Here is a 26669-nt window from a genome sequence, read left to right as displayed (position 1 = left end):
GGGGGTTTACAAAGCAGGTTCACCATCACAACTACACAACAACATTTCACTTTTATAGCGCCTTTCATGACCGACGTCGTTGCGGAGCACATTACAAATATCCATTGTATCCATTTCATTTAAAGGGTAGTTACAGAATTAAAAGGACTGGTTTCATAGACCGTGGTTATCAATGATCTTGCACTACCTTACCTAAGGTAACATTAGGTAGTCCAGGATTAGTGTCAATTGGAGTTTGTGAAACTTTAGGAAGGAACATTGTAACTAAAAGCCTTATCACACTGCATACATGTCCTGGTACTAGACTCACTCAGCAGAACCAGATTCAAGGAGCAAAGAGATTGAGAACATTAGGAACAGGTAGATACGCCTTGTGAACATCATGTCGTTATACTTTATAGGAAATTCTAGATTTCACTGGAAGCCAGTAAATGGATGTCAAGGCTAGGGAAATGAGCACATGCTGGTGTAGAGGTGTTTCAGTCCTCTGGCTGTAGCACTGTGTACTAGCTGTCCAGTCTAGAAGTTACAAAATGCATGGACCATGAAAAGATTGTCTTTGTATGTTCGGGACAAGACTTATCTGAACTTGTAGAAATGGAAGGCGCTGTTGCCCTACAAGCACTTTGCCAACATGAACACAAAGCCCACTATTGAATCTTAGACTGATTTGTCCGAGTGTGTGTTTTCATAGTTGGAATGGGTTACTGCTAGCAGTTTATTTGAATTGTGACCTAGGATGCCTTGGCATTGAGAGTGCATTACAAGAGTCAGGTTGCTTTGTATTGTATGTATTCCTGTTTGCCATAAACCCAAAACTTAACAAAAAGCGACGTTCGATCATAATGTTTTGGGGGTTTTTCCATGTATGTTGTTTATAAATAATCCTGAATATATTAACTCACATTTCTGTAATGTCTTTGTCGGTTTGTCCCCCATGCCTCATAAATGTTACCAGTCTTGATACAGTAATGATGGTATTAATGTAGATTAATGTGTTACACCTCCATATAGGTTATACAAATTCTTACAAATTCTTTTTTCTCTTCAGAAATCCCCTCTTTAAATTGTCATGGGACTTGGTATACACACTATTCAGCCAGGACAACTGTGGCAAAATTTTACTATGAATTGAAGCAATTGGTTACATAAATTGACTCTTCCCTGCATAAAGTAAGATGCAGACAGAAGTATTTGTCTTTGACTTGATGTTTTTATTTGATGGTCTTCAGGTTGCACTCCCTTGCAGTGCTCATTGGGTTTCAAAGCTTATTGATCAGAAATTAAACCAGGACATAAATAAAAAGCTTCATTAATATGTAGATTGACAGCCATCCTTTGTGTCAATTGGCGTGGGTGTACTTTTAAGCCATTAGTATACTACTCAGCACCAGCTCAATTTAATGCACAGCAGGGCATTGACAGCAAAACTAAAGGCAAGTTGTTTGCAAAGTGGCAGGTCACTAGATGGCACTGGCTCTTCTATACAAACCCTTTTGCTGATGCAGTCTAGATTACATTTGTTTGTGGCAGGCAAAGGGAACAGTAGAGCTGCACCTGATCTCATAGTCATAGCACCTTACCCAGGTGTATCAAAAAATCAAGAGCACAGTATAGGAGCATGTGTTATTAGCACCACTCAATATAACGGCAAACATCATAAACCTATAAGGAGACAGTAAAAAAAAAAAAAAAAAAAACTCACATCAGACTTGTAAAAACTAAAAAAAATATTCCAACAGTTAGATGACCCATGTAAACTGGTGTTAAAGGATTTACAGTATAATCGTAAATCTCAAAAAACTACTCACTTCTAAATCTTTTGTAGTCATTTTTGTATTACTTTAGTATAAATACATGTTAATTTGGATTCATATGTTGTTTTTTCTGACTTTATGTGAACGAAGACACACATTTGCCCGTTTTCCCATTGGAAATAGTGATATTTTGAAATATCACTGTCCTGGTCACAAAAGCAAAGTTTGTGGGGAATACTAACCATTTTCTATACTTCTGAGGCATAAGCAATAACGGAAAATAAAGGAAATAACACTTACTGCCCAGGAACAAAAAAAAAAAAAAAAATTGTTACATGGTGTAATGGACTGCATATCTGAAGCTGCAAATAGCTGAAACTGTAACTGCTTCACAGACATAGCCAGCCATTGTTGCACTGTCCTTGCCTGGAGTCTTCCAAATGTACAAAATAATAAATGCAATTCCAATGAAACATTCTGCCTTGCTCAGTCATTCCTATACTGTACCTTGATTTTTTTTTTTTTTTTTTTTGGTGCTCTGGTTGTGTGTTTAGTTCTCTTGCAAGGTAATAGTCAGACAGGATGCCAATGGGCACCATGAGAGCTTCTGCTTGCTTAGCTATGTAATATCATGCCAGTAGGAAGCTGTGTCCAGTGTTAAATCCCTGTTAGTTAAGACAAAGTGTAGGAATTTTAGAGAACAACAAACACTAAAAACTTTAAAAACCCTCCCTGTACATTTGTTATGCAGCATGATTCATCATGCTGCTAATGTAGATTAATGTGTTACACCTCCATATAGGTTATACAAATTCTTTTTTCTCTTCAGAAATCCCCTCTTTAAATTGTCATGGGACTTGGTATACACACTATTCAGCCAGCACAACTGTGGCAAAATTTTACTATGAATTGAAGCAATTGGTTACATAAATTGACTCTTCCCTGCATAAAGTAAGATGCAGACAGAAGTATTTTTAAACTTCCAGATTTTCATCTGGTTGGGTACTGACCAATTGATTCAGAAGGGTCCCCTTCATAATTTTTTGTTCCCTATCCAACATCAGAGGTTATTGATCAAGTACCAATTAGATGAAAAAGATTTAAAAAAACAAACAAACAAACAAAAAAAAAAACATCGATATACCCTAATGGAAAGGGTAAATATACAAAGCAGATCTTTCCCTCATAAATGGCTCTTCCACACACACATTTTATTTATATATTGCATTGCAAGCTAACCTGGACCGTTACAACTTCGTGTTGTAAGGGAATTAAAGGGGCTAGAATTTGCTAATTTACAAATATGCAAACCCTTAATAATATACAGGCAGCAGACAGAAGACGCCATCGTTAATTTGATCGCTGCAGGCAGGTCCCGGTGTAAGTCAGTGTTGTTCCGAATAAACACATTTGCACAGGCAGTGCATGTAATTAATATAAAGCCTCAAATAACTTGTGGTGTGGTGGATAAATAAATTAACAAATAATCTTCAAATTTCACACACGAACCTGGATTTCCTAATGTAAGAAACGTGTGTTTATTTGTTTACGTATCTATGTAAAAAAAAAAAAATATTTTGAGTCTGTTTTACTTCATGTAAATAAATAGTTGATGAAAAGTTCCAATTGTAAAACAAAAACAAAATATATAATTTGTAGTATCCATGACATGTATTAGATACGTAGACATACAATGTAATTAGGTATGACTGGTTTTGAAATTGATACAAAAATATATACGTACATACCGTCTTTATTAAGTTACACAGGTTATTGCCCTCGCTAGAAATATCACTACGGAGATACTACTGATGAAACTGCAACTGGTAGACTGTGCCAGGTAAGTGTATTATTAGTGCATCTGTGCGTTACTGAAACAGATAACAAAGAGCATTGCAAATAAGGTGTAAAATACGTGTTAAAACTTAATAAGGGTTATCTGGCAAGGTTTCCTGAAGTAGGGCAAAACCATGCCTGTGACGTAATGTAGCAACAAACAAACAAAAAGACCACTAAATGCGTACGGTATTAATTAACAATGGTTTATTTGTGAAGTTGGTTCCAAGTTAGAACCATGTGTCCGTGTGTATTATAAAGAGATGACGCGCGCTCTGATATCACCAGAATAGTTGACAACGTTTGTTTAGTATTGACTGAAAAAAGGTAATACAATTTAATTTCCTAATTCAATGATCTCGGTGCAGTATGTGTCTTTAATTAGGGGTTTTAATTGGAATTAAGACTGAATGGCATATTTCTAAGTATGCTTTCAAATGCCACTTTAGTTCTGAACCTCATCTTGAAGTCAAGCACTTGAAATACGAAGTGGAATTATACCAGCAATACATTGGCATGGTAACTGGTTGGTGTTGTTTAACATACTATAGGCATTGCAAAACTGTTTGGAAATGGGAAAAGTTAGAAGTTAAGCTTCATTCCTAAAAATGAGGACATATTTAAATTAAATGAGTATATCTATAGTAATACAACATTGTTTATTAAAGCTTTTAAATGATAACACACACATTATATAAAATGTATCATTTAAAAGCTTTAGTAACTATTATTGGGTAAAGTCAATATTGTTTTGAAAACTCACCCCAAAAAACAGTTAGCTACCTATGATCTCTTTTAACAGAATTAAGTGAATATACACTGGCAACTTTAATATGACCTGTGTTTAATAGCAGTTTAAAGACAGTTTTGGTTTGCTCACAGTTTTTAACTGACGAGTCATAGACTCAACAAGATGCTGGAAGGTGGCCCTTATCCATGCAGTCGTTAGTATTTCACACAATGGGTGCAGAGCGGTAGACAAAAGTGGTTAAAAATTAACTTTTAAAACCACTAAGGTCTCTTCAGATTACAGATGACTCCACCCCACGCCCTTCTAAGAAAATGGACCCCAGCTTGTTTTCTTACCAGTAGTTGCTATTCACAACAGCAGCAATTCAGTAGATCTGTTCATACAGCAGGTGCTGAAAGATCAAGTACTGAGTTGATTTCACAGTCACTTGATTGATCAACTATACAGTTTCCATCCATTGCACATGTTTCGTCTATAGAAAACAATGTATCCGTTCAGCACTAGGATGCAGGTGAAAGTTTAATATTTGCACTGTTTTTATTCTGTTGAATCATCATTTCAATCATCATCATATTCTTGAATATATCAGAAGATCCACTTATCCAATTTTCATGAAACTTGGAATTAATATTATTTATCATCAGTATATTATTGATAAGAACATACTCTCAATAATATGCTGACTGGACAGTTAAGATTTCTGCATACATCTGGAGAATTGGTTACCTTGATCAAAGTTTTAAAATCCTACAAGGAGTTGGCAAAGTTAACCCTAGTCACTACTACAAGCACAGCACAGCACAGAAAGCAGGACCATTGGAAAATGAATAGAGACACACTCAGGTGATAGGCTAGAACAGGTTTTCCCAGTCCTGGTATCAGGGACTCCTGTGTTTGGTTTTCATTCCAATTGAGTTCTCAGTTACTTAATCAAACCCTTAATTGATCTAGGAATGTGCTTAACTACACCTGTTTAATTGTTTTCAGCTTCTAAAAAGTTTCAGATTTCAAGTTACTTATATAATTGTATCGTTAACTTGAAATCTCCAACTGTTTAAAAGCTGAAAACAATTTAAATGGTCTAATTAAGCTAATGAATAGTTCAATTGAGGGTTCAATTAAGTAACTGAGAACTCAGTTGGAATGAAAACCAGCTGACACAGGGGTCCCCCAGGACCAGGATTTGTAAACCTTTGTAAAATTGGTTAATTTTTATATAACCTCTGATCCTACTCTATGCTAAGTTTGGTAGTTAACTGAGAGTAGTCAGATAATGTAACCTTTTTTTTTTTTTTACTGTGTTCTTCTCCTCAGTCACAGCCTCGTCTGCCGGTATTACAAATGGAAGTCCTACAGCTCTTGAAACAGAACCCAAAATATATGGGGCAGTATAGAGCCAATACTCTAAAACCTGGATACACAGGTACAGTATTAGTAGTATTATTAATATAGTTAGTATTATTTATTTTAGGCTTGGCCACAGTTCTGGTGTCAAATCATTTCTTTCTCTGTTCATGTTTTTTTTTTTTTTTTTTTTTTAAAAATCTCCACCCTATTTCCTATTAATACTTACTGATACTGTCTGCTCTTTTGGTTTCTAGAGATCTCTTCTCTACTCAGAGATTGTATCCCCTGCAGGGAAAATAATACTGTCACATGCAGTTTTACTCAAGGATATTGAGGGAAGCACTAGCTCAAAAGTCTGTCTACCTGACTTTTTTTGCATTAGAATTTAGGATTTGTTTTGGATTTATGCATGCATGTTTTTTAACCTCCTCTCAGTTTTCTTGTAGGCTTTATTCCTCAGCGGACTTACAGGTGTGGGTCCACTTATGGAAATGATGCTGCAGAATGTATGCATGTTTTTTGTGAAACCAATAAAAAGGTGATTCTGAAGAATTTGGAACTCCGCCTTCAAATTGCATCCTCATCCAAGCTGAAGCCAATTCTTTCTGACCAAGAGGTGACGCAGGCTATAAACAATTACTGTGACCGGCGGGAATTTTCTTTGAAAGGTAATTGCCAGTATGAGAAATATTTCTACTTGTTTTGCTTATTAACCTTTTTTTCTGTTTTTATTGATTTTATATACTTTATTCTACACCGATTTGTAACATTTACTTTCCTATTCTCAAATGAATTATTAATGATACAATGGATAATAACACTCCTCCAGTCTTAACTCCAGTTTTACCACTGGAACGTGAATCAGTCCATATGTATTTTAATAAAATGTCTTTTTTTTTTTTACTGTTTCCTAACCATGGATGGCTGCCATCATTCTGAGTGGTTTTATTGCAGTTGCTCAAAAAATGTGCTTTAACAAGTTTAATGCGTCTCCATTCTACTTTCCTGCATTGACAATATGTGATGTAGGCTAGATTAGCCAAAGTGTCTTGATATATGTAAGTGCCAGCATCATCTGGTGCACAGCAGGGCTTTGCTAGTAAAAATAAACTAATTTCTAGGTTCCATACAGTATACCTGTGGCAGTCAACTAGAACCAAAGAGCATCTGAATGCATCAAAAAAGAAAAAAATGACTATTTGAAGCTACTTACTCTTTAAATATAATGATGCAAATCCAAGCTGTCAATTGGATGGCTTTAAAGCCATATACTGTATGACTCAAGTCATTGAGCTTCACAGTATGGGTCTTTTGAAGTATCTCATTCAAGGTTTTGAAATGGTTTTGAAACGACTGCAAGGACAATCTGTAGTCTTCTGTAATAGCAAATACCCTCTAAATCTAACAACATCTGTAATGAGCACAAAACTGCTGTCATAGTGTAAGCTTCTGTTTATTTTACTTTAGTGATGTGTGGTGGTCGGTACATCTGTTTGTTAAAATGGTTGGACTGCTCTAATTTATATAGTATCCAATTAATAATAAATACATAAATGAATGGTTAAAATGAGTTGAAAGTTTCTCAGTCAGGTAAGAGCACATTTTTCTGTCTGTTTTCCAGTGTCTAAGAAAGAGATGCTGGAGCCCCCGAAGATGGGCTGGACAGGTTACACCCCGAAATCGAAAGTCACAGAGTTGGGTTTGGGTGATTGCTACCACGTCATGACTGGAAAGTGCTTCAAGGCTTTCAAGACTTCTATCTCTGGGGACCCGCAAGCCTTTTCCAGGCCTCTGCACAAGTAAGTCATGGAGCGTAGAGCTCTCTCCAGTACTCGCAGGTGGGCAATGTGCATGGAGCTTTCTCCAGTACACTGAGATGAGCACTGTGTATGGAGCTCTTTCCAGTACACAGAGATGAGAAAGTCACCGGTTCAAATCCCACCTCTGCCACTGACTCACTGTGTGACCCTGAGAAAGTCACTTAACCTCCTTGTGTTCCATTGTGTGGATGAGATGTTAAATCAATGTGAAAGGTGCTATATAAATAATAATACATTATTATTATTATTATTGTTATTATTGTTATTATTATTATTATTATTATTATTATTATTATTATTATTCACACAATTTAGCACAGATCTAAATTATATCATGCTGTTGAGGTCTTGAACTGACTTGCTCTTGCTTGCAGAGCTGTGAAGGGAGGCTCAGGGCCCACTGGCACCATGCCTGACTGTAGCCAGTGTCATCGCCCCTTATCCTTCATGAGCACTGGGAGATCATCTACACTAAACATGTGTGTTGTGTGTTTCAAAAGGAATGATTTCATAGTCCATGTATCAGAGGGCCCAGGAAAAAGACTTTACAGACCCGAAGGGATGTTGCCTCTTTACACTGGATACATACCACGTAAGTGCCTCAGTTTTTTCGTATTAACTTGCAACTCTAGAGCGAACACAGTCTGTTTTGTACACAGTATACTATTAGTATAGTCTTTACTACTGTTTCACTGAGTAGACAGTCAAACTGTAGTTTTGCCAGGACCCCCTTGAAATGACTTGTATATCTCGAGGGTTCTATCATGGTTATAAATACATTTGAATTCAGTTTGAATTTGTAGACTCCAGAAAGGTTAGGACATTGCTGCCCAAATAAATACACTTAAAGGAAACGCAGGACCAATTTTGTATGACTTGTTCATAAGAGTGATATTCAGAATAATATGTATTATCTCCTTCAGCCAGTGTGTGTTAATGTACAATGTTTCGATTCATATCTATTCTGCAGTTTATAATGTCATTATGTATTTTTATATAAGTCTCGCCAGGGCAACTTCTTGTATCAGTGAGAGTTCACATAAACAGTTTCAAAATTGTAAAATGTAGATAAAGTTTGTAGTGGATATGCACACCCTCAGTAGTTCTATGTGAAGCCATGATGCCACACAGTCTCCCTATTTACACAGACGCACAGTGTTTTTGGCCGGGATTTTGGTTTCCCCTCTCGGTCTTTAGCCAGCTTAATGAAAGTTTCTTTGAACGCTCTTCAGTGGCACCAAGTGAACATCTGCAGTACTCTGTATTGCTAGGAGTACAAAAGGTATCTGTTGGTGTAGCCTATGCAATATGAAGAATACATTCTGACCTTATTATTTTTTACTTCTATGGACTGCCATTATTTTGTTTTAAATGTATTTCTATTAAAGGTAATTACAACATTTGTCTAATGAAAATGTATTCCAATATGTTATAATGTTTGTTTTTTGTGTAAAAATATCTTTTAACTAATTAGAGCCTGATAAATAAAGCAAATGGCTCCCATGTGTACTGTGAAATCAATTAGCATTCCATTAGCTATTTTACTAGGATTACATCCTGTACAGTTAGGTATGTGTCTCTGTTGAAACCTCTTGAGCCTGTATGAGGTATATAGAGGTTACACTATGCACATTCATTCAGTGCTATAGTTCCAGGGATGAAGAAGGTGGGTTGTTTACTGTCCCCCTCATGCTTATGGAGTATTTTATATAACAAGATAAAGTATTGATCAAACAATGAACAGTGCTTTTCACCCGGTCATTCTGTTGTTGGATTAGAATAAATGAAAGAAATTCCAAAATGACTTTTTTGTATTTAACACTACAACTCTCTACACTTGTTGTATAATTAGAGGTATTCAAAGTAAATGTGTTTTTTTTTTTTTTTTTTTTTTTTTTTTTTTATTATTATTATTGTAGATCAACTGTTCACCATAGGAAAGACCTATGGAAGTATGTGCCGCAGCACTTCAGTGTGTTTCCACCAGGACAATTCCTATGGACAGTACACAAGAAGAAAACAGGCTTTACATTCACGGCCCACTTCTGCATAGCGTGCAACGTGACCCAGACAAGAGTACGCTCAGCCCCAATAGAAAAGAAAACTGCTTCAGAATATCACTCGATGTACTTATTACATATTCTTATAGATACACCTGGATAATGAATGTTATAGTGTAGAACTTGAGTGGCATGTTAATGCTGTGTTTTTGGATTGGAAAGTCCATTAACTACAAAAATAGTAAAAATAATACTATTGATTAATATATATATAAAATCAGGGAGAAGATATTTTTGCTACTTTTGCAGACTATGCAATTAAAAAGGAACATATATTTTTTTCTATGTGTTTCTTTGATATTTTTGAACAGCCTTAACTTTTTTCAGCATTCAGTCTTCTGAAGCTAAAATTCAACTAAAGATACAAATATAAAAAGAGAAAATGTTAGCAACATGTTGTTTATGAAAATAGAAAATTAGAGCTATCGCAGACTTGTAATATTTGTGTTTATTCCAAAGAACAAGCATGTTTGTGTTTGCCACCTATTGCATTTTTAAAATAACAACTCAATCTTGCATTATGTAGAACTGCATTATGTAGAACCGTAATTCACTAAGTCTAAAAGGAATGTGCACTAAATTATATTTTTGATTGTGTTTTCAAGCTGTGACACTTAATATTGCAACATTATTCAATTCAACACCAGTGAATGTAATGGTACAGTGATAACTAACACGTCTATACTTGGGGCAAATTATAGCAAGAAGAGGAGGGAGTTTATCATTTTTTGAAATATTTATCTTGGGGGCAAGCATACTGGTTTAAATCAATAAGATCTTGTGTTAATCAGCCTAAGCCTATACTGTCTGTGACTAATATATATATATATATATATATAGAGAGAGAGAGATATAGTGCCTATAGGAAGTATTCACACCTATGGACATTTTCACAGTTTGTTGTGTTACAACCTGAAATCTCGATGCATTTAAATGTTTTTTTTTTTTTTTTTTTTTTTTTTTTTACACAACCTACTCAACAATTTGAAGAGGCAAGATAATTTTTATTATGAAACAGCAGTAGTGGAAAAAAAAAAAAGTCTTGGTTAGATAAGTATTCACCCCTGTGAGTCAATACTTGGTAGAACCACCTTAGGCAGCAATTACAGCTGTGAGTCTTTTGGGGTAAGTCTCTACCAGGTTTGCACATATGGATTGTGCAATTATTGCTCATTCTTCTTGGCAAAATTGTTCAAGCTCTGTCAAGTTGGATGGGGATCATTGGTGGACAGCAATCTTCAAGTCTTGCCACAGATTCTCAATTGGATTCAAGTCCGGGCTTTGACTGGGCCACTCTAGGACATTCAATTTCTTGATTTTAAGCCACCCTAGTGTTGCTTTGGCTGTGTGCTTGAGGTCAGTGTCCTGCTGAAAGGTGAATCTCCGTCCCAGTCTTTGTTCTTTTGCAGACTGAAGCAGGTTTTCCTCAAGGATTTGCCTGTATTTAGCTCCATCCATTTTGCCCTATACCCTGACAACCTTCCCAGTCCCTGCCAATGAAAAGCATTCCCATAGCATGATGCTGCCACCACCATACTTCACAGTAGGAATGGTGTTACCTGGTGATGTGCTGTGTTTGGTTGCGCCAGACATAGTGATTTGCATTTAGGACAAATAGTTCACTTTTTATCAGACCACAGAATCTTTTGCCACATCTTTTCAGAGTCTCCCACATGCCTTTTTGCAAATTCCAAGCAGGATTGCACATCTGCTTTTTTTCAGAAGTGGCTTCCTTCTTGCCACTCTTCCATACAGGCCAGATTTGTGGAATACCTCAGTTATTGTTAACACATGGACAGTTTCTCCCATCTCAGCCATGGAACGCTGTAGGTCTTTCAGAGTTGTCATTGGCCTCGTGGTGGCTTCTCTGACCAATGCACTTCTTACCCGGCTGCTCAGTTTGGGAGGACGGCCTGCTCTAAGCAGATTCTGGGTGGTGCCGTATACCTTCCACTTCTTAATGATCGACTTGACTTTGCTCCAAGGGATATTCAATGCCTTTGAAATCTTTTTATACCCCTCCCCTGATCTGTGCCTTTCCACAACTTTATCCCAGAGTTGTTTTGAAAGCTCATTGGGCTTCATGGTAGTATCTTTGCTTTGAATGCACTACCCAACTGAGGGACCTTACAAAGACAGGTGAAGCACTTTCATTGCACACAGATGGACTCCATTTAACTCACTGTGTGAATTCTGAAGGCAATGGTTGCACCTGAGCTTATTTAGGAGTTTCTTAGCAAAGGTGGTGAATACTTATCTAATGAAGACTTTTCAAGTTTTTATTTTTAATTGATTTGTTTTTTCATCCCCCCCACCCCCCCATTTTTTCGCACATTGAAAGTGTTGAGTAGGTTGTGTAAATCAAAGGGAAAAAAATCCCATTAAATGCATCAAGATTTCAGGTTGTAACACAGCAAACTGTGAAAACGTCCAAGGGGGGTGAATACTTACTATAGGCACTGTGTGTGTGTGTATATATATATATATAAATTCTTCCATTATCTTTTGATGATTTTTTTTTTTTTTTTTTTTTATAAGTCTGAGTTAAGGCACTTTGCTCGTATCCACCATGCGCACATGACTAGGAGTTCAATAGCTCCACTTTAGCTCGGATTGACTGTCATAGACTTATGAAATTTAGGCTAGATCAACCAAAGTGTCTTTATAGTAGTAGGCACCTGCACCTTCTAATGCACAGCAGCGTATTAGGATGAACCAAATGATCATTTAGAGATATCTCAAATTACATTTCAAGATATCATTAAAAATGTCAAGCTATCTTTAAATATTTCAAGATATCTCTAAATTATTTATCTTGAAATGAATCACGTGACTAAATGGGATCTTTTTGAGGAGATCTAAAATGAATTTACAGATATCTTTAAATTATTCATGTGAACCATGGTAATCAATCAAGCCAAATTGTCATTAAAAATGATCTTAAAATGAGCATCATGTTATCCAGTGATACCCTGTACAATCTGTTGATTGTCTTTAAAAGAACATATAGAACTAGAGGGTTTGGATGGGTGATAAATTCCACTAAGTCAATACCTCAATATTGACTGCTACGATTGGTACACCAGTTAATATGATATGGGTCTTGGCAATTATCAGGATCAGATCTTAATCCAACGTACAGTAGATCACAGACTAGGGCAACAATGCTTCAATTGTCATTTATTTAAAACACCAAGGCTGTCAACATTAACTCTAAACATTTTAACATAGAGCTAGGGTCTGCAGGACCTCTTCACGGACCGACCCACTCCCACAGAACTGCAGTCTGAAAAACAGAGAAAATTCCTGTGAAAAATGTGTCAACAGTACCCTCTAGTGTTCATCTGTTACATAATCTAAAATCATGTGCCATTGATAAAAAAAAGTTATTTTCAAATAATAATAATAATAATAATAATAATAATAATAATACAAATAAAAAGGCAAGAGACAAACCACCTGCCCAAATCCCAATTTGCACAAGTTTAAAACAAGAAGGTTGGTTTGGCTCATGTAAACTAGAACAGGTCTACATACACCTGTCTGTCCTTTCCGCGCTGCAAGACCAATACTTGTGCTCCAAGCTTCGGCAGGAGAGGGTTGATTTGATTGTTATCCCAAATGAACTTCACTTTTTGAACTTCTCCAACATCCACCTCTGTATCGATGTAGGCACTGTATGTGCTTCCAGGTTTGAGTTTTGTTCTGTAGGTAAAGACAGGAACATTAGGACCTATCTGTCTTCACTGTGGTTTTGGACTACATATTGCACAGTGCTCCTGTTGCAGCAGGTAGCCCACTGGTATTGACCAGGAGCAACTGCAATAAACCATTTTTTGTGTATTAGCCATAATAACTAAATAATTAACTTACTCATGTATTGTTCATGTTTTGTTAAGGGCTAGTTAGAGAATATAGCTTTAAAATACACGTTTTACTTTTTGATTTTATTTATTTTATCGCCGTTCCGTTCTAGTTGCCTGCTGTAGACACATGATGTAACACAGGCCAAAACAGCCGCCATGACCATTGCTTTTCTCAGATCCGATATATAGGTTACTATTTACTAACCAAACCAGAGCTGTTCAAACTTACTGGCTAAAATAGAAAAACAAAAATAAAGGAGACATATCGTGGAGCTCATTATCTGTTGGAATGCCCTGAACTAAACATTAACAAAAAAATTTAAATGTGCATTAATATATTAGCAAACTATTTGTAAACAGTTTCATTGTAATGCTCCTAAAATGAAGAGTGACCCACACTGGTGAATTACTGCAAGGGTTCCCAAACGTTCAAGGCTCAATTGCCCCACCCAATGAATCCATTCTTCCAATGTTATATAATGGTATATACCGATAGCATGGGCCGGGGAAGAGAGGGATAACTAAACCAGAGTTCAGGGGGACAGGTTAAAGGTTACACTCCAGTGTACCATTGTAACAAAACTAATGTGATGTCTGTAAATGAGTGTGCACAACACCCATTGCTATTGCTATGTTAGTAAGTTTCTGTTTATCGATTCCAATACTAAAAAGTTACACACATATAGCTTAAACATTATTGCTAGACACAACAGTGTAGCACCTATTGCTAATGTTCTGGTAGAAGCAGTCGGGTACAGCAATGGTCTTTCATCAGGAGAGGATTTTCGGTTAAGCTTTCTCACTTGCACTTTCGAGTGCCTGGCATATATATCTTGCCTAACTGCGTGTGTGAGAAGCTGATCTTTATGAACTCTGCTTATACTCTGTTTTCCTGACAGTATCTAAACACTATCAATGTCATGGCATGAGTTACAATGTTATTCCAGACACAGAACATACATCTCTTCTACACAAGGTCAAATGTACCCCACTTTAAACAAATATTGTGAGCAATTGGTAACCTTCATTAACCTTACACATCTGTAGTTATAGAGAGAACATTCAAGAGTCTTTTTGAGACCACCAGTAAATGTCACCATGATGTGAGCATTGAACTTGTTACTGAAGTACAATCTCTAATCCCATTTCAAATGTGATACACTTGGATTTGATAGCCTCTGGTGTAAATCAATAGAGGAATCACTCACTTGGCAATTTCATGCTGTCTTGTGTTTCCCTTTGTCCCATACAAGGACACTTTCAGAGTGCCTGACACACCTCGGTCCCCGATTATAGTTACTGTAACCCTGTAGCGCCAGCCTGTGTGGAGAAAAGGGAAAGCTGCAAGTTAACAATGTAAAAAGAAGAATGCATCATCCACAACTTCTAAAACACACCCATGAAGTAACAATGAGGTAATAAGTCGATTCTGAAAAATTTCGACTCAAGAGATTTTAGTTTGTAGAAAGGGAGGTGTATCTAGGCCCCGCTACAGTACAGTACATTTAGACTGACTGGTCAAAGCATTGTTTGAGGAGAACAAGGTGTGCTGTGTCCAGAGCTGGAGGTTTCTAGTGCTTTGGGCAACAAGATGACATGCAAAGCAAAAATGTCAGAGACACTGTGACAAACCATTGGACATCCAGAGGGCTGTTCAATAATGCCGATACTTACATAGAATTAAAAATAATAGGAAACAAAAAATGTTGCACCAGTTATGAATCCTCCTGTACAGTATGTGCCCCTGTATATTTGGAACATACTCTAGTTAATTTAATATGATGTAATTTTCATGATACAAGCCATTTGATACAAAGAACTTTCAGTTGGTTGTATCGTGTCAATAACCCTAGTGTTAGGGTTAGGGTCTTGTAAGTATTATCGATATAGTTGATATATCTAAGATAGTTGATATGCATACATACGCATGAACGGCCTGACATCGCCGGTGTTCAGATAGAACTTCATGTTTTCAACGCCAGCGGGTACCTTGAATGTAGGAGAGTGGTGACCCATCACAGGACAGCCTCCAATGGGGCACGGGAAACACTTTCCCTGGGTGTCACAAAAGTAGCATGCTTTAGTTTATATCACTGATTTGCAGTTTAACAAATTATGTTTCTCTAATTGTCTAATTATACAACCTGCTTTGACAAATTAATTCCAGTATAATTGACCAAATATGAATTAGTGTAATTTTATAGGGCTCACTTTTTTCTCAATAAAAGACACCATATTTTCTTAACTTTATAACTAAGCTGTATGTTAAGATGTACTGATATGTCTCATGCATGAAGAGCTGTTTCTGTTAACTGCGGATATGCTCCATGGTTTCCTCTAAGCTGCGCTCGTGCCCTTGCAGCACAGCAGTTTGGTCCGCGCACGAGACGTTTGGAGAATGCAATGTACAGTCACCTGGAACTATCTGCAGAAGATAAACGGCAGGTTTGTAAAATTATTAAATACTGGTCTTTAGTTAAAAAACGATGCCATTTTCCTTCTTCTAAATATAATGCGTTTGCTGGTTCTGGGATTTCAAGAGGTAAACTGCATTACTGGCCAGTGGTTCATGTATACAACATGTTCATTTTTGTATTCGTTTTTTTTCAATATTTAAGTAGTTTATTAATATTGTCTTTGTTAAAATACAAAATATACTGAGTGTTATCTTTTAATTTATGAACACGGCAAAGGCGAAACCAAGTTAAACCAAGAACAAATCCTGTCTGTGTTCTTATCGTGGTATTATTATTAACACAGATTCATGTCTGTAGTGTAATTTGTAGGCAACTGTGCAGTATGATTATCATAACTACTCTGGTTTGTTTAGTTTTGCTACTACCCTGAATAATATTTTAGGCCTATATATGTGTTATATGTATAAATTTGCTTGTGTATTCATTACGTTTGTAATCGTTTTAAACCAGTTTCCTTTCCGTTTTATTTAGAAATGCACATCAAGGACATCGTCCTCAGTTTAACTATTTGGCAGATTCATTCAGCCATTCAGTTCAGCGCAGCACGTGAAACTTTTATTATAATTAATAAACAATAATTGGGCATAATTGACATTCTTATCAAAACTATGCATAATAACATAAAAGTGAAAATGATAACCTTTCTAAGGGCGATAGTTGAGGATTCAATTAATATACTGCTCGGTTTGCTTTTTATTTTGTTATCGAGTGGATATGTGTACAGTAATATTGACGTCTTAAAACAGGCGCGCACTTAATTCTTTCAGTAAAGTTCGCGCCCGCCCTCCGCCTGTGGGGGTGCGAATGCCTCACCCTGTGTGATGCAGAAATCGATATCCGCTACTACTATATATATATTATAATATATACTATATATATATATATATATATATTATATATATATATATATACTAATATAAAGAATAGTATTTTTGGTAATCCCCGGACAATTTAAGCCAGCAATATTTACAGCCATAATAGACATCTATGGGGTCCATTGTTAATCGGGTATTAATGCGTGCGACGACTCCTGTTGGGCAGTAAGAGTTTATAAATTACATTATCACGACAGTATTTTATCTCCCGTTTGAATTTGCACCCACATCTATTCATTCAGATGCTTTGTTCTGACTACAGTATTTATTTTATGGAAAGGCATGGTCATTAGATCGGGAAATGTTTCGTAACAGATCAACTTTGGTCCAGGGCAACTCTACAGCAGTACTAATACTGCTTTTACATTTTGTAATTATTGTCAGTGTAACTGAAAGCTTAAATGCTTGGAAGGATCAACTGTTGAAAACAGTACAAATCATAGACGCCCTTAATTCTTGCATTCATGAATACCGGTACATTATATTATCTTTTAAGCACCATCACTGGCTGACAGAAAAACAAAATATCACAATGAAAATTAATTACTGTTGATCTGTGTTCTCTACAGAATTAATCACTGTGCTGTAAAGCGTGGCTAGTTATAGAACGTTTCCACGCGTGTAAGAAAAGATCACAACTACATTTAAAACGTGATTGGATTTATTTGTTTAACGTGTCAGTATTTTACATGAAATCATTAACACCAGCACTTGCTATAAGTAATAGAATGATACGTGTCATAAAATATGTTATTTTTTAAAATAGGTAATGTATGATGTAAAATGCAATTATAATTAGTACCTAATATTGAAACAAAAGCACACAAACACACCAAATGGACAGCATGCGGAAACAATTGAGTATTACGGTGGAGCACACAGTTTTTATATCAGTGCACAAACCCAAATTCATTCCGCACATGGCTGGAAGAAAGAAAAAGACAACATTGCACCCCACAGAATACACTGATTTTTAAAACTATTACTTTCAAATCCTTTATCATTTGCTGTGCTGAAAGTCAGCTCCATGGTGATAAAACTTACAGCCACAAAATCCTCCATTGAATTACATTTGTATCCAACAAAGCCATCTGGGTTTAAGATGCTGTCAGCATAATATTTATAAGATCTCAGGTGATTGCAGGCCACAAAATCCCGGGTTCCTATTAAATCAAAACAATGTAAATTACAAAGAAAAAACGCTGTGGAGAACAATTCTGTCAACCTGTTTAGGTCATGCCACTTAAAAATGCCTCTCTAAGATTCACTAGAATTATTTTTTTTGTCTTTTTTTTTTAACAAAAACAAAGCATACTCTAATTCAGTAAGAAAAGGGTTTCTAATCCACACCTCTACTTTGTAATACTTTTCAGGGAAGTACTCTCAAAACTAGCTGAAGGCTTTCCAGGTGGCTGGCGATAATGGATTTTAAGTTGCTCTCCTCAAAAAAGGTACAGTAACTAATAAATAAAATGCTTCCAGACTGCCACGATTTACACAATGGTACTACAAGGCCAGCTTCTTGATCCAGCTTTCGATTTGGTCACTGAGAGTAAGGACAGATGTATCTCGCCCTTGGAGTGACATGTTATATATTTATGAGATCGAAAATATATCTGCCAGGTAAGCTAGCAAAGCAAGCCATTTAGCGTCTACAAGCTTTTGGCCGGCGAAGAATTGTTGTCAGAAAGAAATATTCTCATTTCCTCTCTGAGCTCAAGCAAACGATTGAGCACCTTGCCCCGCGACAGCCAATAAACTGTATGGTAAAGTAGCTGACAGTGCTTTGCTCCCATCTCGTCACACAAAACTCCAAACAGGCTGGCATTTGTTGGATGAGTCTTGATAAAGTTGACAATGTGAACAGCTTTGTCGAAAACTTGTTTCAGAACGAGTGGCATTTTGTTTAGCAATAAGGGCTTCACTTTGTATTATGCAAAATGACTTGTGATGTAAGAGCCTGCACTCTGGTGACTAATCTGCTTTTTTTTTTTGCTGACATGGAACAAGTACTGTCACTGCAAATGCCTACACAGCACTGCAATTACAAGCCAGCATCGGAGACAAAACCATACAAAAAGAGCAAAGAGTTCCAGTCATCTTTAAATCTAATGTACGTCAACATCTGAGCGGCATCTGACACATCAGTTGTTTCATCCAACTGAATAGCAAACTTCGCTTTACCATGATGAACACTTGCTTATACAGGTCAGAGCCATAATGTGAATACACCAGGCGCCAGTGTCATTAGACAGGGGAAGCGAATGAAGCTAGCATATATTAACTTAAAACAAATCTTTATGCTGACACCTCCAGGCATGTCAAAGTTTGTAGATGGTGCTGTGTATCTGATTGTTGCCTTTTAAGCTTGCATATTTTTGGATGAAGTCCGCTGCCATCTGGTAATGTATGTTGTTTATCAGCTTATTATGTAGTAAGCATTGGTCATAGTCGGTAAACTGTAATTTGCAGTGTTAATTTTGCTCTTATTACTATGGATTGGTGGCTGGTTCGTACAACAAACCCCACAACAAAACAAAGAAAAAAAAAACAGCCATGACATACAGAGAAACCACAGGCATGTTGGATTTTATTTGTACCAATATATGTACGTGTGTGTGTGTGTGTGTGTGTGTGTGTGTGTGTGTGTGTGTGTGTGTTTAAAGGAGGGCACGGCCCAAAATATTTGAGAACCACTGATCTACTAGACGGTACAGCCTTCATCCACAGGCACTGTCGCTTGAGGAACCTTGCTTAAGATTCTGATTCTTAAAACGATACAGCTTGGATATAAAAAAAATAAAAATAAACTGACCTTCCCAAATGCCATCCAAATCTACAATTTGTGAAATAATATTCTTATCACATCCAGGCATGTGCTCTCCTCCATTTGGATAGAAGTCAAGGTGTCCAACAGCTTGGGACATTCCCAATCCTACAATGCAGTAAGGCTTGTTAACAGCTAAAGTTTCACAAGGTGTCACTATCAAACCAAATCCCTTCACCGCTTATTGTTTTTCCCCTTTTTAAGGAGTGTTTAACTCTCTCTGACCCCTTAACTACAGGTTCCGGGGGTGTTTAAGGGGATTATTAAGTGGTTTGAATCTTTTACTTCCATACCTTACTTGTAGTTTAAGCAGTTTAACTCAGGAGTTCTTAAAACAGGTCAAGTCCCCATTAAAACCTACTGTATTATCAGCAAGTACACATCATTTTGCAGAGTGTAGATACAAAAAATGGTGATATCTGCTTTTTTCTATTTTATTCTAAACTGAAATTATAGGATTATCTGTCTGTGGAACCACATTTTTAAGGTGTCCCTAGTTTATACACACCGTGCTGAGAAAAAGACAAAAAACGACACCCCTTACCAAGATAAGGGACCATGGGTGCAGAATCGGTATGGATGACATCAACAAAAACTGCGTCACTAGCATCCAATCGGACTAAATTATCTGTGTTCTGAAAGTAAGCCTCTGCAGGGTCTAGGCCTGAGGGTTTAAAAATAATTAAAACATTAGTTATAATTATAACCCCTACAGTCCTAGTATAGTGTGAAAAAACACTTAATTGGATGTCCTCATTGATGGACCCAGGGTTTGAAGGAGGACCCTGGGTCCGTGTATGTCTATATATATATATACGCGCTCTGTAAAACATGGCTTCTCATAGACATACTGTACCTGTTATTCTTCCCAGACCTCTGATTTTCCTGCCAACCTCTCCAGCACAGTGGGCCCCTAAACTATGGCCAATAACATGGAAATCAGTAGGTGTCTGGTTGTAGTAGCTCTGTTTGATAAATAAACAAGTCATTTTTAACAAATGTTACTAACAGCAGCGAATAATCAGTTTTACTGAATTACTTTTCATGTATCTGGGAACAAGATATAAGTATCATGGGTTGCAAGTGCATTGTTGTGCTGTTGATCTTGTGGCTATTTTGCCAATGACAGCTAGCCACCCTCTGTATTCACCTGTAAGTATTTGATCAAGTAGACAATTTCCGCCGCAACGACTCGGATGTTCTGGGAACTCTGAACGTAGCCGGTTCTCGACCCTCCTTGCCAGTCGACACAGATACAGTTCACATCTTCTATTTGCATCATCAGCTGTGGAATAAAGGAAGTCAGTTAAACAGGATTTAAATGTTAAATAAGCATTTTAAAAACCATAGAAAACAGAAAAGAAATGGTCTGATGTACAAAACAGTGTATATGCACCAAATTCAGATAGACCTGATCTTAAATTTGATCTATTTTTACTCTTGATGAATATGCCTATCCCAGCTTTAAAAAGCAATGATCAGTGTGTGTGTGTCCTACCTTGCACATGTCCTTGAGCCAGTTTTCATCTCCTTTGTCAATAAAACCATGGACAATGAAGCGGGTGGTTTTGTTTCCTTTGTAGTTTGATGTCAAAATGGATGATGGATTTAGTGCTGATATTTTCTGAACAAATGAAAGGAAAAAGAATGACAATTTTGTCTTAACATGCCTATTAGATACATGATTAATAAGACTTTAACTGAGCAATTAAGTCATTTTAGTCAAGTTTATCAGTTAAGTTTGCAGTAGATTAGTAGTATTATTACCTAGGACAATGATAAATTAATGATTATAATTAAGTGCTGCTTGATGACCACTTATCAAGGGGAAAGAAACCAGGGAAAGTGGTTTGGCGCCATCCTAACCTTAAAAGTGACTGAGGTTAACATTCACATATGTACAGATAGGGATCCTGATTAACACATTGTTATAATCTAAGAGTTTTAATGGTTGTTTTATTGAGTTACTTTTTCCTTTTTTTTCTAAGCTAGAAATATCGTCCACTAAGTGGAGAAAAGGATCAAGGTGTGCCATCTTTGAAATGAAGGAAGGCACATTAATATTCTAATTAATGGAGAGATGCAAATTTAGTAATGCTAGCCCATGTTTAAACCTAGTTTGTTTACCACTTATCAAACTATCAAACACATTTTCATTGAAAAAGTTGTCCTGATTTGCTATTTGTAGTCACCTTTATATTTTTCTTCAGTATAATTTTCTTTTTTACCTGGATTTTCAGTTCAGTGGTTTACACTGCATCAAGATACTAGAAATGATGAAGCGTTTAGAAAAATGTTATAAAATAAAACAAATAAAAATAATGCAAGATCACCATTAAGCAGGACCTTTTTGGCTAAAAACTAGAATGGCAATTTCTTACATCAACTCAGGGGCAGAATGTTGCAGGGGGACAGGTTAATGGTTACACGCTGATGTACTGGCTGAAATGTTTATGAGCTCTATAGAGGCAACAGGGTTGATTTTAACTTTTTAAAAAGTCCCCAGGATGTGATGACTAAAACAGAAGAATACATTCGTTAAGACAACTTATATTTCTGATCCTTACCAAGCTGCTCTTTAAGGCTGATCTTAGTTAATAAGGATGTACACTAAGTTTACATTTAATTTCCTACATGTTTACAGGTATTGAACATATTAATATGTTAACATATTAGGGATGTTTCTAACCAATCTGAAAAGCCACCAGGAGAAACCCTCCATCACGAGAAACGCTTCACCACTTTCACTAAACAATGTATTTGTGTAAAAGACTATACGTACAGAATGTAATTACGTATGGAAAATATTGTGATATAATATTAAATATCTGAAATAAAGTGACCTACTACCTACATTGTACACTTACTTGTATGTTGCATGCTTTTATTTAATACATTTTCTTTTATGTTTTTCAGAAAATTCTGCCCTTTTACTACTTAGTTATTTCTGTTTCCATAAGATATTTAAAGCTGACACCAATGGAAAGGGCTGAAGGGGACACACTCCTTTGCTTTACCTGGAAGGTGTTGGGGTTTTGCTTGGTGTAGAGAATAAAGTTGGTGTTGATTCTTTCTGGAGGCCAAGGCAGTTTGCCAATAGGTCTCTCTAGAGTCCCAGCCCACGGCACAGTGTCCTCGAAGCACCCCAGCCTTTCATAACAGACCTGAGCAGCTGGAAGAGCACAAGAAGAGCTGAATTCAGAAGGAGTAAGTAGCTTCAAATGTTATTTTTAATAGATTTTACATTGTTAGTATTTACATATCCTTATTATGAAATTGCATCTGGCAATGAGAGTCAGAGGTTTTGACATGAGCAATCCCGCTGTGATTTTCACAATGCGTGAGATCCTTTTCACCCATCATTCTAAGATGGCAGCGTCCTATGTCTTTGGGACTGTACACCTACTGTACAGAATTCATGTTTTCAAAAGCAAGAAGATTTTCTCAGCATGCCACAAAATGACAAGCGTCTATAAGTTGGGAATTTTGCTTACAAGCAACGACACAAAAATGAAATGCTTACCATGAGAGTTGCTTCAAAATACAAAATATTAACAGTATTATAAACATGCTTATAGAGAATACACAATCCACAAATGGTAAGTAATCAAAACATTAACAATACATATTACACATAAATAATATAATATATTTAATATTCATCATATACATTAGTAATTATAAAACTATGCTTTAAATTATTTCTATTTCATGAATAATCCTGGCTATTACTTTTAAGCAATCCCTTGGGTCTTTTGTAGTTCTAGATTATTAAATTCTTTCTATATATATATTATATATATATATTATATATTTATATATTATATAATATATAGATATATTATATATTTTTGATTTTTTTGATTTTTTTTTTTTTTTTTTTTTTTTGCAAAGCCATATATTAACAGAAAAATTTTTGAGGTACCTTTGGACAAGGAAATATTTCGATAATGTTCAACTACAAAGTTTTTCCATAAAGCAGAATTTTGTGGATCTGTACATTTCCATAAAAACATAGCTCGTATTGCCAAAAGCAACAATGTTAAAATTAGTATTTTTTGTATTTCTGTCCAATCAGTTATATTTGTGTTTCCCGGAATAGCTCTAAAGTTTCAAATCCTACCTTTTTTGTTGAAAGTTGTTGGAATGGAAAAAACAACTATATAGAGAGATATGGAAGAATCTATCCAAAAAAATTGTATATATATATATATATATATATATATATATATATATATATATATATATATATATATATATATATACTATATATATATATATAGATTCAGAATGGCATCTCCAGCGTCTACTATTATGTGTTAATTTGCATGTAAATATATTTGTCTTACCCTGGATTGTTCTGTATCTAGCATTCAGGGTAGCTACTTTTAATATTTCTAAAAATAGTTAACCAAGAATCTTGTGCTCACTTATTTTTTAATGTCACTGTGGCAGTGCGATTGCCCTGCACAGTGGTAAATTAGTGTTGGTGTGGTTTATATGTGGGAATGGGTTTATTTTGTGTCGTTTTGGGACTTGATTAGTTTGATTTGTGTTATTGTTTACAGACGGGCGCTCGATTGATACTTGCTGCCTGCTATGCTTGGTTGAGGGAAGGGCAGCAAGTGATTGGCTGTGCTGGTCCTCAATCAGCATGTGGGCGGGTCTCGAGCGAGTGTCCGTCAGTTTAAAAACATCCGCGGGAGATTGCTCGGGGCTGCTGCAAGGCCTGCCGTTTTCACTGCACCTTTTGAGTTATAGTTTGGGGTATTGTGTTTTATTTTGCACTTTTTGTACAGTTTGCTGTATTTGTCCTCTGTGCGTTACCATCGCTGGTAACGTCACATGACCGCCTTTATTTTACTTTCGTTTTATGTTTTTGTTAATAAATCCTGCGCGCCTGTGCCGGCGTTTCAACACCACCTCTGTCTCTCTGTATGCTTGAACAGCGGCTACCCACACGCGTGACTCGAGGAAGACCCTGTCACAGTCACCTATTTATCTCTATAATTTGTTTTCTTGTAAGCGACCATCTAAACATATTTATATATGTATTTTTAAAATCCTTCAGCCATATTTCTAATGGTGACATTAGTAGGCATTGTAATCTGGGACCATAGTAATTGGTAATTTAGTTTCTAATTTGAGTATACAATCTGGAATCACCATCCTGTAAATGGAACTGATCTAGTGAGGTTCTAAATGATCTACAGTTGTGAAGAGCCACATTTTTTTTTCTCTGTTATTCATTATTGTAGCAGTTTTATTAAAGATGTGTCTTTACGAAGACAAATAGGTGTACCATGCAGTACTATATCATTTCATAAGGAGCAACCATATCCTTTTGCAATTTTCCAACAGGATAATCTGACATTAAAGGATTTGTAAAACTATAAATACAAAATCTTGATTGTAATGCCAGATGGTTCCAATAAATGTTTGATACTTTCAGTCCACTATTATCATTGCTCTGAAATAACACACTTAGTCTGATTCTTGCTTTTTTATTTCCTGAAATTAATTGGGAGAACATTCTATTAAAGTATTGAAGTGGCATTTTTAAGAGGATCATAGAAAGAGCATTTGCTATAATAGGAAAAATTGCCATCTTAATAACGTCTATCCTCCTCCATAGGGACAAATGTAATTTAGTCAAATTTTCTAGCTTGATTTTGATTTTTGCTAAAATTGGCTGGAAATTTAAGGAAACCATTTTCTTAAAGTAATTGTTGATAGTGATACCCAGATATTTAATATCACCCTTAGGCCAAATAAAACTATATTTGCTATACAGCACAGGGTATATTTGAAGAAATTAAATGTCTTTTGCCACATCCTCTTATCCCATGTGTAACGAATCTGATGTAGGGCCACTTGTGAAATTAGGTACATTTTTCCTGTTTTGAATTAATTTTTTTTGTAACTGATGTGTCAACAGGCAAAACACTCCTTGGGTTTCATGGTGATACAGCTGTTAGAGTAGAAGTTCATTTTATAATAAACAACTTACTGTAGACTGTGCCGAACAGGAAAACTGCTGCTATCCAGAATGAGAACATCTGCAACACAAAATAATCAAGATTAAAGTGTGGCTATAACATGGAGACAGTCTTTCAGGGTGAAATGATAGAACTGTTACTCATCTTGGATATGGTTTTCAGAATTAAACTCCTAGGTGCCCCTTTCAGACAGTGTTTTTCCATCAGCCACGCAAGTGATTATTTATAGCTGAGAAGCGACCAGGTGGTAAGTAGAACATGTACATTCCATAAGTTAATATAAAAGACCATGAAATTCCTGAATAGTTACAAAGCTTTGGCACATACCTTGTTAGAGACCAAGGTCAGGGTCAGGGACATTATCCAGTACAGATGCCAGTTTACTCATGTAATAATTACTAGAATGCATTGCCATTGCAAATTGCTAATATGCCAATTTGCCTAACATAAAATACTGAAAGATTTCTAGCAGAAGAGCAATATTGCTGGCAATTTTTCAGGTTCTGATGTTATTTTCACCATCGTTCTATTTTGTCAGGACCCTCTGATAGACAGTTTAGTGTCTTTTGGACTGTACGCCTACAGAATATTTAATTAAAAGCAAGAAGAATACTGTATATTCTTGATATGCCACAAAAGACAAGGATCTAGGGAATTTAGATTGTTCTAAGTTGTTTCACCTCAAATGGAACTACCAGGGTATATCCTACAGCAGGTGCAATTGTGCTCATTTCAAGTTCATTTTTCCTACTGTGCAGCCAGTGTAGTATGAACTTCAGTTTGTAGTATGATGTTTAGCATTATGCAATATGATTCCTATTAAATGATGGTCTGCATTGTTTAAAGAGCTCAGATTAAAAAATAGATGCATGGGGAGACTTGCATTCAATACAGATGGAAAAGATCAATGTGGCAAGATCTTATTTGCAAATACACCGTATGGTAGTATTATATTGGCAGCAGTATTACCTTTAAAGGTTCAATGATGGAAAGTAGTCTATAAATTGTTAACAAATAGAATGTTGTACATATTATTAAAAAAAAAAAAAACTTG

General features: G+C 36.1%; 1 protein-coding gene across 1 annotated transcript; it reads right to left on the bottom strand.

Moving 5' to 3' along the window:
• Positions 1-12793: 12793 nt before the first annotated feature.
• LOC121325915 (inactive pancreatic lipase-related protein 1-like) lies at positions 12794-25975 on the bottom strand. Its single transcript, XM_041268991.1, has 13 exons — positions 25943-25975; positions 25627-25675; positions 22634-22788; positions 21115-21240; positions 20767-20901; positions 20473-20581; positions 20161-20280; positions 19605-19724; positions 17834-17952; positions 15363-15492; positions 14646-14757; positions 13109-13276; positions 12794-12857 (listed from the first exon to the last, which is right to left on the bottom strand). The coding sequence occupies exons 1-13, from the start codon at positions 25973-25975 to the stop codon at positions 12794-12796; spliced, it is 1440 nt and encodes a 479-aa protein (XP_041124925.1).
• Between the last annotated feature and the right edge of the window lie 694 nt (positions 25976-26669).

Source organism: Polyodon spathula, chromosome 13 (genome assembly GCF_017654505.1).
Source record: "Polyodon spathula isolate WHYD16114869_AA chromosome 13, ASM1765450v1, whole genome shotgun sequence".
Taxonomy (NCBI): domain Eukaryota; kingdom Metazoa; phylum Chordata; class Actinopteri; order Acipenseriformes; family Polyodontidae; genus Polyodon; species Polyodon spathula.
Note: the sequence above shows the minus strand (reverse complement) of the source record. Positions and strands in the feature narration are given on the sequence as shown.